Source organism: Lutra lutra, chromosome 2, assembly GCF_902655055.1.
Source record: "Lutra lutra chromosome 2, mLutLut1.2, whole genome shotgun sequence".
NCBI lineage: Eukaryota > Metazoa > Chordata > Mammalia > Carnivora > Mustelidae > Lutra > Lutra lutra.
The window spans coordinates 124,004,485-124,016,820 of record NC_062279.1 but is presented as its reverse complement, the minus strand read 5'-3'; the positions used below and the strand labels follow the sequence as shown (position 1 = coordinate 124,016,820).

General features: G+C 38.0%; 1 protein-coding gene across 2 annotated transcripts in view; it reads right to left on the bottom strand.

Moving 5' to 3' along the window:
* Nucleotides 1–571: 571 nt before the first annotated feature.
* The window catches only part of FAT4 (FAT atypical cadherin 4), a 180,133-nt gene continuing 168,368 nt past the window's right edge, over nt 572–12,336 (bottom strand). For both annotated transcript variants that reach the window (XM_047718390.1, XM_047718389.1), the window contains 3 exons: nt 11,371–11,588; nt 6,203–6,464; nt 572–3,636 (listed from right to left, as the gene is read on the bottom strand). In XM_047718390.1, the coding sequence (XP_047574346.1) occupies nt 1,772–3,636; nt 6,203–6,464; nt 11,371–11,588 (2,345 nt within the window). In that variant the 3' untranslated portion in view covers nt 572–1,771. The remainder of the gene's footprint in view (nt 3,637–6,202; nt 6,465–11,370; nt 11,589–12,336) is intronic.

Genomic DNA, 12,336 nt, shown 5'->3' with positions numbered 1-12,336 from the left:
GAAAATAGAGGTTTGTCTTGGCTAGGATAGCATGTAAAATGTGTTTAGAATTTATGCAGCAGAGTGATCAATAAATTAAAGACAGGTATGCATAGCAGAGACCTCACTGTCATTCTTCCTATCTACCATCTGACTTAGAACATTTTGGGCTGGGTCCTTGGAGAAAATGAGACCCAGACATTTTTCCATAATTAGGTTTAATTCATTGCTGTTCCTATAACTATAAGCCTGGTCTAAAGCTGGCCTTCAGTGAACATACTCTGCTGGGAACTTCCAAACTTTTATTGCCTGAAGGCTTAAACCAGGTTCATAACAAAGTTAACCCCAAAGACGAAATCTCGTCTAGACTCATTATGCCCTAGGGAATTTCAAGAACTCTGACAGATAGAAATGTACTAAAGTGACCTTAAAATATCTGTCCTGGCAATTACCACACTGAGGTTTTTTAGAAGAAAATGATGTCGCCCATTCATAGTTCACCTTGTCTATTGACAAGTAGAGGTTACTCAAGTTGGGCATAAAAACAGTATAGAACGACGAAAATTTAACATCACACGATGGATGCAAAGTATTTTAAATAAATATTTTAATTCTATTGTTCGCATTTACAAGTAGAAAGCATACAGTATGTTACAAATATCAAAATGTGAAAAATATGAACGTTACATAAGTAACAAATGTAAAAAAAGTATTTTCTTACCTTCCCTGAAAGTAAGAAAACTTTTCAGCATAGGAAAATATCAGTATCAAAAACACAGCTTAAGTGTAAAAAAAAAGTTTTTACACGGTATTAAAAAATGATCTACAAAATGGCGGAAAGAAAGGAGAGTTGAAATTCGACTTTATATAAATTATAAAAACTGGGTACTTGGGATAGATGTTAAATGGTTGAAAAACAAGTCCAATTATAGGCTTTCTTTAGGTTGATTCTTTAAAATTTTAAAAGCATAGAACATTTTTCAATAAATAACTTCCAAAAGTGTCTCTGAGAAGCGCTGATGAGAACATCATTCCACAGTAAGAAGGGAAGCAGAGTTCTAAGGAAAATATACAGTCATTTTGTTCCTAGTGGAAGCCTGATGAAGGTCAGAAGACCAGAACGGTTTATTAACAAAAAAAAAAAAAAAAAAACAAAAACAAAACGAGAGAGAGAGATTCAGAAGTTTTAACACAATTTTGTAGGAAAATTCTAAAGTGCTGAACAAAATGACTTAACTTTAGTACCCACTGTCATGTAAAACTTAACTCAAATATCAGACATTTCTGAGCAACATCTAATATGGAATCTATAATTCTGGAAAGTGTTAATAGTCTTTCGTTCAAGGATAGGAGGGCTCTTCCTACACTTTACAAGGATTGCTTAAACCTCAAGGATCTTGTGATGCAAAACATAACAATGATAATACAATGGAAACGATACACATACCCACTGTGAAAGCACAAATTCATTTCTGCAATGGCAACGGTATTAATTTTTAAAAATCACAAATCAAACATTGGTAAATAAGGAAAAATTTTCCAAACGCTGCATGCCACATAACTAGTTACAAAATACGATGCATGCAGAAAAATAAATTCAGCCAAGCATATTTAAATTAAAGACTTGCATTGAGTCTGTTTCAGCAGCATTGTGGTTATTATTTTTTAAAGTTTCCCTCCAACACCAGTCCATACTGGCCTGTTTTGCAAATGGAACCCACCTTAGTCGACAACCTTACAACGGTTTGAGTGTCCCTTGTTTTTCGACTTTTATAATGCCAGTACATAAAGTTCACACATACTGCTCTGCTTCCCCATCTTTGGGGACCGGCTTCGTTGTCCCACTCTTGCCTTCTTCGTTTGCTGCTGCTTTTTCTGGGAGAGATGCCAAATCCTTAAAAACATCTACATAATGGCCAAAGCCAGGGCCCCAGTTCAAAAGGTTGTCCCAGTTGAAATTCCCTGCTTGCTGCCCAAGCTTCAAGGGCAGTGTGTTGTCAGCAACCCCTGGGGCTGCCACCTGTGTGCCCACAGGTCCTCCTTCCGCCCTGCGGCCATGGTATCTTCTAGGCTTCAGTCTGGCTCCATAATTATCTTCGTCATCAGCATCAGATTCGTTGACTTGAGATAATTTAGGCATCCTGGAAGTATACACCATTGGCTTTTCCCTGTCATATTCCATCTCTGAGCAAGTGAAAGACTCATGTGAGTCACTATCAGAAGAAGATTCTGGAGCTGGGATGCCATCCGCTGGGTTCCTTGTTCTGGACAATGGCCTCCTGCAGTCCTCTTCTGAAGAAGACCTTCCGTGATCTGCACTGCAGATACTTGGGTTTCTAGGGCGAGGGGTGTTTAGCCTCTCCACCTCTTCAATTGACAGTCCTACCGGAGGAGAAGACTCCAGAGGAATCTGCCCAATTGGCTGCTTTAAGCGACTCCCTGGTCTAGAACCATGAGAAGCCATGGCCTGAGGACTCTTACTTCTCCTTCCCAGCCTTGTGGCATAGTTGAAAATGCCAGGTTGGCAGGCATCCCCGTGCATTTCCAAAGTATTTCCATCTCTTATAGGCAGATGCAGTTCCCTGGCCGGGCTGTTCCTGTAGAAAGTAGAGGACTTCGAGAATGGGGCTGGGCTGTGGCGAGACAGGGGATTGGGGGTTGGGCAAGCGGAGTGGCTCAGGGAGCTGGTTCTCAAACCCTGGCTGTATGAAGGCTGGTAAGTCAAACTGCTCGCTCCTAAGGGCATGGGGGACTGCCTCGCAAAGCCTAGAGGGCTGTGTCTCTGGATAGAAAATTTCGGCGTGTGGCTGCGGAACTGCTTGTAGTGTTGGATGATGTCTGCGTCTGAAGGGGCGATGCTGCTGGCATTGTCGATGTCGTAATGCTCTATCTCTTGCTCTGGAGAGGCCAAGGGGGCGCTGGGGATGGTTTCTGAACTGTGGGGAATGTCGGTCTCATCGTAGATGAGGTAGGGGTTCTCCCTCTCAATGATATCTGGCTTCGGGTTCCCCTCAGGCTGCTTCCTCACAGTCATATCATCCCCGTAGGGGGGGATATTGTCTGGGTCATCAAAAGCAACGTTCTCACTTCCCTTCTTCTTCTTCTCCTTTGGTTTCTTCTCCTCTTTGGGGTTTTTGGTCTTCTTCCCCCTGCACTGGTTACACAGAATCAGGCTGAGGACCAGGAGGGCCAGGACTGTGGCGCAGCTGCCCACGATGGCCGGCACAGCCCACAAAGGCAGGGAAATCTCTTCAGGACCCTGGCTCAGAACACAGACATGGCCTCCAGGACTTCCAGCTTTGCACACTTTCCCCTGAGGACAGAGGACACCGAGGCAGGCCACCACCATCTCACAGGTCCTCCCGGTGTGGGACTCTGGGCAGCTACAGGTGAAGCCAGAGTGCAGGCCTGGCTCACAGCTGCCCCCATTCTGACATGGGTGTGACGCACAGTCTCCAGGAGGAACACACTTGTAGGCATACCACTGATTAATGCACAATAAGTCACCCCAGCAGGGGTTGCTGGCACAAATGTTGGGGCCACGACAGCCAATCTTCACGGAGGGATCTGTCTTAGAGATGGAAGCCAAGCTATGTTTCCCACTGAAAGGAAGACTTTCGCCACCATACAGCATAGAAGCAATACAGCCGTCAAAACCTGCAGCAGAAAGAAGGAGCAGTGATGCATTTTATTTATTTTTTAAAATTTTTTTTAAGATTTTATTTATTTGACAGAGAGAAACACAGTGAGAAAGGGAACACAAGCAGATGGAATGGGAGGAGAAACAGACCTCCTGCCTAGTAGGTAGCCCGATGTGGGGCTTGAACCCAGGACCCTGGGATCATGACCTGAGCCAAAGGCAGACACATAACGACTGAGCCACCCAGGGGCCCTGCAGTGAGGCATTTTAGAGGAAATCAAGACTTAAAATGCTGCACTGGGGGACTCTGATAAAAAGAAGCTGCACAATCACGTTTGGTAAAAAGAAGCCACCTTCTCAGTACCATTGCCCAGTCCAAAGATGGTAACTCTGTGTGTCTTACAATGTAACTTAAGATCTAGAAGATTTCCATGACAAAAGTATGGAGAGAATTGCTCAGATATTGCTCTTTCTGAAGATTTATGAATGACCCAGGCTGGATTTTCTTTTTCTTCTTCTTTTTAGTTATTTAATTATCTATTTGTCTTATTTTTATAGTCTACATACCGAGATTGCATACATAGAAATAAAAGGTATTTAAAAATACTTACAAAGAACAAAAACAGCAAACAGAAAAAAAAATAGACTAAAAGCTTTAATCATTAGATATCATACATTCTCCATGGAGGCGATATTGCTCTCAAGGAGTTGAACACTGGCTACTGCAGAGCAAAAGACAAAGCTATTACAAAGTTTTGTGGTCCCCTAGAGGACGGATATCGAGTATAAGTACAGCATGATCACTTCATGAGGTGGGAACGGCAGAAGTTAGAAAAAAACATCTAAATGGCTCCTTAGAGGCCAATAATTATTATTATTTTTTTGAAGTTGAGAAACTCTTTGTTGAACTTGAATGTGCTAATATTTGCTAACATTCCTGTCACAGAGCCCAAGAATCCATTTCACACTAATACAAGACTATGATTTACATTGGTTTGTTTCCTACAGCATCCAAAAGAATTAGCGTCCATATTCTCAAAGAAGTTAAGTATATAAGAACAAGTTATGACCTGGACTTTTACTTTGTGTCTTAAGCCTATCCCTCTCCCTGCATTTTTCAGTTTTCCTGGTATCTTTCCACTGTAGTGGTATTTCCATCCCTGATACACTCTTTTTCCATGAGCTTCTGTAACATCTGCTTTTGTTCCTACTTTCCAGATTTTCTTTCAACGACTTAGTCTCTTTTACGTTTCATTTTCCTCTAAACAGCCATTGACTCCCAGGGTTGCTTAAGTTAAGGCTCTAGGCTTTCTTTCTCCTCCACACTACTACTCTACTCAGGACTTCAGTCACCTGCTTGACTCAGCTAACTCCTCATATGCATTTCTAGCTAGTGTCCACTCCTGACTGTAGTCCACCCATCCAAAAGTCTTTTGCAAAGGTGGTCCAAACCCCAAAGGTCCCACACCACTATCTTGCTATTTCCCATAGACACACTTTTTCCTGCACTTCTCTGCAGTTTCCTCTTTCAGTGGTACTGTCCTTCTTCTAGTTGATAGGTCAGAAACCTTCCTGAATTTCACTCAAAGCATCAATGGTTTAGTTTATTTTAATTTCTAAAGTATTTCTTCCCTATCCACTTCTTACTAACTCCTTTACTACCACACTAGTTAAAACTCACACAATACCTTGCCTAGATCATAACAGTATCATCCCAGCTAACTTATGCAAGTGTACTCTTGTCCTCCTCCAATGCATTCTCTATGTTGTAACCTGAAAGATATTTAATATCACTGCATATCTAATCTTAAGACTTCTCTAAGAGAAACTTTTTGGTGACTTCCCATTGTCCTGAGAGTAAGACCAAAAATGTGACAGGTCTAGAAGGCCCTGCTTCATTCTTCAACTTCATCCTTTACCTGTGACAGCAGTCTCCAATAAGCCAATAGGCCAGATTCTGTGACCTTGACTCAATCTACTTTTTGTTAAGTTCCTACTTTTGTAGGAACTACTTAGGAACTAAGTTCCTAGTTTTGTTAAGTTCCTAACAATATAAATTAGGCTTTCATACTCTCCCATCTTCATTTTCATAGTTCAGTTTGAAGTACCAATGTCAATTTCCCAGGGAGGTTTCCTTCTCACCTTTTTTGAAAATCTCTTAGAATTCTACATTCCTTCTTCACACCATTTATCATATTCTAAAATAATATATTCACTTGTATAATGATTTCATTGATGTTTGTCCTCTTTGTCATATGAGGAGAGTAGCTATTTATTTAATCCACCATTGTACTCCCATGCCAAGGGTGGGGCTCAGTAAATATCTGTCATGTGAGTTAACAAATGAATGAGTAAGTGAATTAATGAATAAATATTTGGTGGACAAGAGAAGCACCATGGGCTGAATTATGAACTTGCTAGAATAAATCCAAATGGCTAAAGTAAGTTATGGCCAACAATTCATTACAGGCTTCCTAAAGACAGTTATGAGAGTCTCAGAATATGCAGAATGGGTACTATCAGAAGTCCAACTACTTTGATAAGAATAATTTTACCGTTCCTTTGCTCAACATAAGCATTTACCTGTTTGAGAATCTCGATGAGCTTGATTAGGTGGAATTCCTCCAAGAGATATAGTGAGCACATCGAGGCCACCGAAATCCTGGGTAGGGTGGATAATATCTCTGTTATATATTCTGTCGACGGACAATACTGTGGCTGTTCCATTTTTTCCGATTAGAAAAGTATGCCAGTGGCCATCTGCAACATACACTTCAGGAATATTTCTCTCCACTTTCCCAGCAATTCCTGCATCTGATGTAAAATGGACTTTGCCATTTTTAATCTGTAAAATGTATTAAAAATAAGGTATAATTAAATTATGGTATGCCTGAATAAAACAGAATCAAAATGAAATAAAATCTTAAAATATTGATCAATTTAAAGCCAAAAGACTCGGGCGCCTCTGTGGCTCAGATGGTTACGTATCTGCCTTGGATTCAGGTCATAATCCCAGGATCCTGGGATCAAGTCCCACATCGGGCTCCTCACTTAACAGGAAGTCTGCTTCACCCCCTGCCTTTCCCCCTGGCTTGTGATCTCACTCATTCTCTCTGTCTCTAATCAATCAATCCAAGAGACTAGCTGAAGAGTCTGGCTGAATCAGAGTATACTTACCCATACTGCTTCTATAAATTTAAGCAACAGATACCTTCACATTTGATTGTTTCAATAGTTTTCAAGGTGCTATTATAGTCATACCTAATTTTTCAAGATGTATAACATTATTTTCCAGAATCTGAGGTAATGACAGAGTGAAAACCCATTTCAAGTAAAGTACACCTTTTTTGTAATTACTTATCATCACAATGGCAGGTGTAAAAAAAAAAAAATCTGTCAGTTTAGTAAAACGTCCAGGGTGATCAAAAGAGGTTAAAATTACTTGCAAAAGGAAACATCAATGCTCAGGGAAAAATGAAACATAGTTGGGAAAACAGACAAAAAGAAATTCTTTCATCTGTCATCTCTAACGCACTGGAATTTTAGAAGAAAGCATGCTTATTGTTTATATCATTTATTGAGATGAAAACTATGATGAATAACGAGTGAGTTCTTAATAATGAGGTGTCTGGGCAAGTCTTCACTTTGGCTGCCTTTTATAATTTATCTAAGGGATATTTGGTTTCTTTGACTTTGCCCAGTAGAACACTGGGTAACAGGATGCTCCTACTCCAGTTTCCAGCTACCAAGTTTCCAGTATTCTGAGTACTTTAGAAAAAGAAATAATTTATGAGGCAAGATGAACATTTGGTTCAGAGAGCATAATCCCACCATGCTGCCAGACAGAGCTGGTGCCTGGGCCAGGGGATGAAGTGGCACCGTGTATCAGATGACAGGGATGAAAGGGCAGATCAGTTATTTTGTCACTGGGATCAAATGTCATTTCTACATGCAACAAACACATCTGGTAGAGCTAAATATCAGTTCATTTTTGTTTTGTGGAAAATATGCCTAACACATTTACATACATTATTCATCTTGTAACATTTTATTAAAGCGGCCTCTCTAGATAATAGTATATTTTAGTACCAAACTCAGATAGGAAAAGAAAAGAAAGTTGTCGTTAAATGACAATAGCACTTCATCAAGTGGGCAATGTCTCATGAAACACAGAGTAAAAACAGCAACTTCTCTTTGGTGAGAGCCAGAGTCCTTTTGCAAAGAAGCCTTGGGAAGAGCCTTCTTCCCGCTCTGCATTTCCCTCCTACCTGATCAAACTGTGCCATCATTTTACTCATCTGCTCTGACATGAGAGTCTTTAGAATACACATGGACTCTGGTGAATGAGAAGACAAGTTCCCATTCCAACATTTCACCCAAATACTGTACCTGGTTCTTTTATCCTTTCTAACTTTGAAAACATTATGTTCATTTTTACGCTAATTTTTGCTTGGTTTATTTACCCACAGATTTTTTTATTCATTTATTTACTTCCTTACTTTCTTTTTAACCTAGAGCTCTGTGTCCCTCATCCCAACTCTGTACTTTGGTCTTCACTCAAAAAAACAAAAACAAAAACAAAACCTACATGCCAAAACAACAGAATTGATTTGGAACAAAAAAATAAGGTCCATCTGACATTATCACAGAACTCCAAATATGGAGATACACAATATGCGGTAAAAGAAAGGAGATTTGTGAAACACTTTAAATATACCGTCAACACAATTATATATAAGTATGCTTCTTTCTGTTTTTCTATCTAAAATGCTTTCTACCTACTTCTTTTTTATCTGAATAGATTCTATTATATCTAATATATATCTAATATCTAATATTCTACATATTCGCCTCTCTCCTTACATTGTTATTGCTGCCCACTCCTGATACTCTCCCCTCAAACCGTGAAGTTTATCAAACCCAACTCCCCTTTATTTTCAAAAATATCATCTAACTGCCTTTTGTATAAAAGAGAGAGGGAGAAGGAGAGATGGATTGATTCAAGGAGGGAAGGAAGGAAGGAAGGAAGGAAGGAAGGAAGGAAGGAAGGAAAAGAAAGAAAGAAAGAAAGAAAGAGAGAGAGAGAGAAAGAGGGAAAGAGAAAGGAAGAAAGAAAGAAAGAAAGAGAAAGAGGAAGAGAAAGAAAGAGAGAAAGAAAAAGATGGGGCGAAAAAAAGAGAGAGAGAAAGAAAGAAACTGTCAAAAGTGAGCCAAAAGAAAGAAAGAAGAAAACCAGGGGCCTTAGTCACCGATAAGCTAAATGAAAAGTAACAGTCCCCTCCTGACCAGCTTCCTAGCCTGTGTAAGTAGATCGTATTCCTGTCATCCAAATAACTTGCCTGCTTACTTACAACAGCCATTCGCTTCCTGTCTATTTTGTTCTCCTTATTCACTGGTTTTTTAATCTACTTATTTTACTTGCCAAGCCCTTTAATCTCTGAAAAGCTGCTTTTCAAAATATTCATACAAAAGAAATGTGCATTTTGGTCTGCATTAGTCATTATTTTTATTCATTAGCATTTACTTTTCTTCCAGGAAAAAAAAAAAAAAAAACCTCTTTCTAAGTGCTTGCTACCAATGTAAGAAAATCTGGAGAAGTCACATGCTGCTGTCCTGTTGGAAATGCAAGATTTTATGGTGACAAAAATGGATCCTGACATTCAGCTTCTTCCTTAAGGGGGAAAAAAAAAAGAGTTCTGTCTCTGATTTCTTCAACCACATTGTATTTTGTATCTCTTGGCTTAAAGAGATAATGTACAGAAATATTTCATATGTCATTTAAATGGCATGAGGACTTGGAAGCAGCTTAACAGATAATGCACAGACCTCAATGTCAAAGCCTCTCAACACATACAATAAAGTGTTTCTCCTAAACTGTAAAGGTTTACTTCTTTCCGGACATCATTACTTTCTTTGGTTCTGATGCACTTTCCAGTGCAAATTACAAACACTAAATAATAACATAATACAGTGACATGTGTGCTTTGTTTTGCAGTAGCTTTATTAATTCCTAACCGGGCTCTTTGTTTCAATAACTGAGGTAAAGTTATAACCTGAAGATGTTCTTTTGTACTGGATTAGAGCAGAGTTTCTCAACCTCATTACTCTTGACATTTTGGACTAGAAATTTCTTTGTTGTGGGGTGCTGTGTTCTGCAATGTAGGATGTTCAGTGACATGACTGACCTCTCCCTACTAGATGCTGGTAGCACCCCTCCCCACTGCAACAATAAAAATGCCTCCAGATTGAAAAAGGAAGAAAAAAAAAGTTTTTAGCATTTTAATAAACCATTCCATCAAGAAAAAATTGCCTCCAGACATTGTCAAACAACCCCTGGGGCGGGGGCAGGTAAACATGAACCCCAATTGAAAATGATTGAACTATGAGGATTGTGAAAATTCTAGAAAGTTTTTGTACTACTTATTAAAGATATGTGCATGCACCATAACAACCAGAGTTGACTTGGATGGAGAGAAAATTTAAGAAAAAAGAGGCTGAAGTTTAGAGGCAAACATCTGTTTTTATTAGTAGTATTTTATGTGAATTAAACCTAGTAATTTGCTATGTATATTGCCTTTTATCTTCATGAACTAAGCTTTTAGTAATTTTCAAAATATTAATTTTAGGTGAAAATAATATAGAAAATCTGGCTTTATGTTCTTCAGAATTTAACAAAATTCATGTAAAATTATGAATAGATTATAATATCAAAGTGACATTAATAGAAATGATTTAAGATACTGAAGAAACTGATGATTTAAAAGATGAAGTCTTTTTTTTTTTTTAAAGATTTTTATTTATTTATTTGACAGAGAGAGATCACAAGTAGATGGAGAGGCAGGCAGAGAGAGAGAGAGAGAGAGAGAGGGTAGCAGGCTCCCTGCTGAGCAGAGAGCCCGATGTGGGCCTCGATCCCAGGACCCTGAGATCATGACCTGAGCTGAAGGCAGTGGCTTAACCCACTGAGCCACCCAGGCGCCCTAAAAGATGAAGTCTTATTTGTGGGAAAGAAAGCAGACTGATAGTCTTAGAGATTAAGAAAGCTAAGAGCTGAAGGAAAGTGCATATCTAAGGAAATTATTCACCAGTTTAACATCTCATTTATAGTGAAAATATTATGTAAAAGCCTAATGATAAGTCAGTACATTGTTTTCGTGAAATAGAATGTTTAAAAGTAATTTATTTAGAAATTATTTGGAGAACTCAGCTGTGTTAACTGACAATAATTCCAAAGATACTTAATTTCATAGGGTATACCCTGTGAAATTAGTGAATTGTCTATATGCTCCAGAATAAAGCCAGATAATTTAAAAATGATTTTCCTTACTCTAGTCCCACCAATTAATATAAACATATTAGTGTTTGGAATAATTTTTGGAGACTTTTTTTTAAAATTTCAAAGACACATTGTCTTTTTGTTTTACTTTGTTTAAAAATAGAGAAATAACAGAAATATGAATTTTTATTTGACAAAGTAAATTGCAACAAATTATTTCTATGCTGGCCTACCTAGCAGTGGTCTTTACTCAAAAACCAAGACAAAGATGTTTAGAAACCAAATTATTCAGATCATTGTTACTCTGGCCAATGCCTGGAGAATAGTTAAGATAGATGATATTGGAATAGTGCCCAGCATTAGTCAGAACTCTAATGGATTATAAAGAAAAGGACAGAAATTATGGGCAAAGTGATTTAAACCATGACACAGCAGGCGGTCTAGCGAATGAAGTCACCATTAGCTTTTATCCTACCTTCACAGTAGTGTAATTGCTGCTTTCTTGGATATGGATTAAAATGCCATTCTCGCTTCTTGTTCTGAATTTTATTTCCAGACTGTTCACACCAAAAGGCTCCAACATGGCACCTCGTAGGCTCTGTCTTAACAAATATTCCCGCTTCTCATTCTGACTCATGTGGTAATCCAAGCGCCCTTTGCCTTCTAATGATAAGGCAGTGTCAGGAGTAATAGCTGAAAGTCAATAAAGAAAGAGAAAAATGAATATGTCCATTTAGCTTCTTAAATAGTTTTTAGAGATGACAAACATTATAAAAAATTTCAGAATCAATATTCGCCAATCCTCCCCTTGGGAAAAAAAAATATTTCCACTTGTGAATTATTGTGTAAGTTAATTTCAAATGCTTAAATCCAATTCAGAAACATTAATCATTTGGGAAATATTCATTAACATATTTGATATATGATATAAATCATGAATACCTACAGAGATATCACCTGTTAAAAATTGAGTTGAAAAATGTGTTCATAGTAAGTTTTACTGTGCTTCCAAAATTCATAAATGAATATGTTTTCATAATTAAGTGATTTATATTCTTAAGCCTCTAGCAGATTACAAATTTGGCCAAAGAAGTGCACAATCAAATATTTATATTTGTAGCAACTTTATTAGTAGTAGTAATAATCATATGATCACATAGAATTTATCATTATATGTAATTGTCATGTATAATTATAATTTATCATAATGTGATAAAGTGTTCATATTACTGAAGTTTAGAAGTTTGTTATAGTGATGGTGAACGTAGCTAAAAAAAAGGACATAAAGCAAATGAACTCAAAAGGGTTAAAACATTGAACAGTATACTTTATAAAGGTAAATTTTATAATATATGTAATATCTCAATTTAAAAAACGAACCTCAGGCATTTCTCAAGCCAATGACTTATTTAATATTCCAGATATAATTGAGTTCCTACTT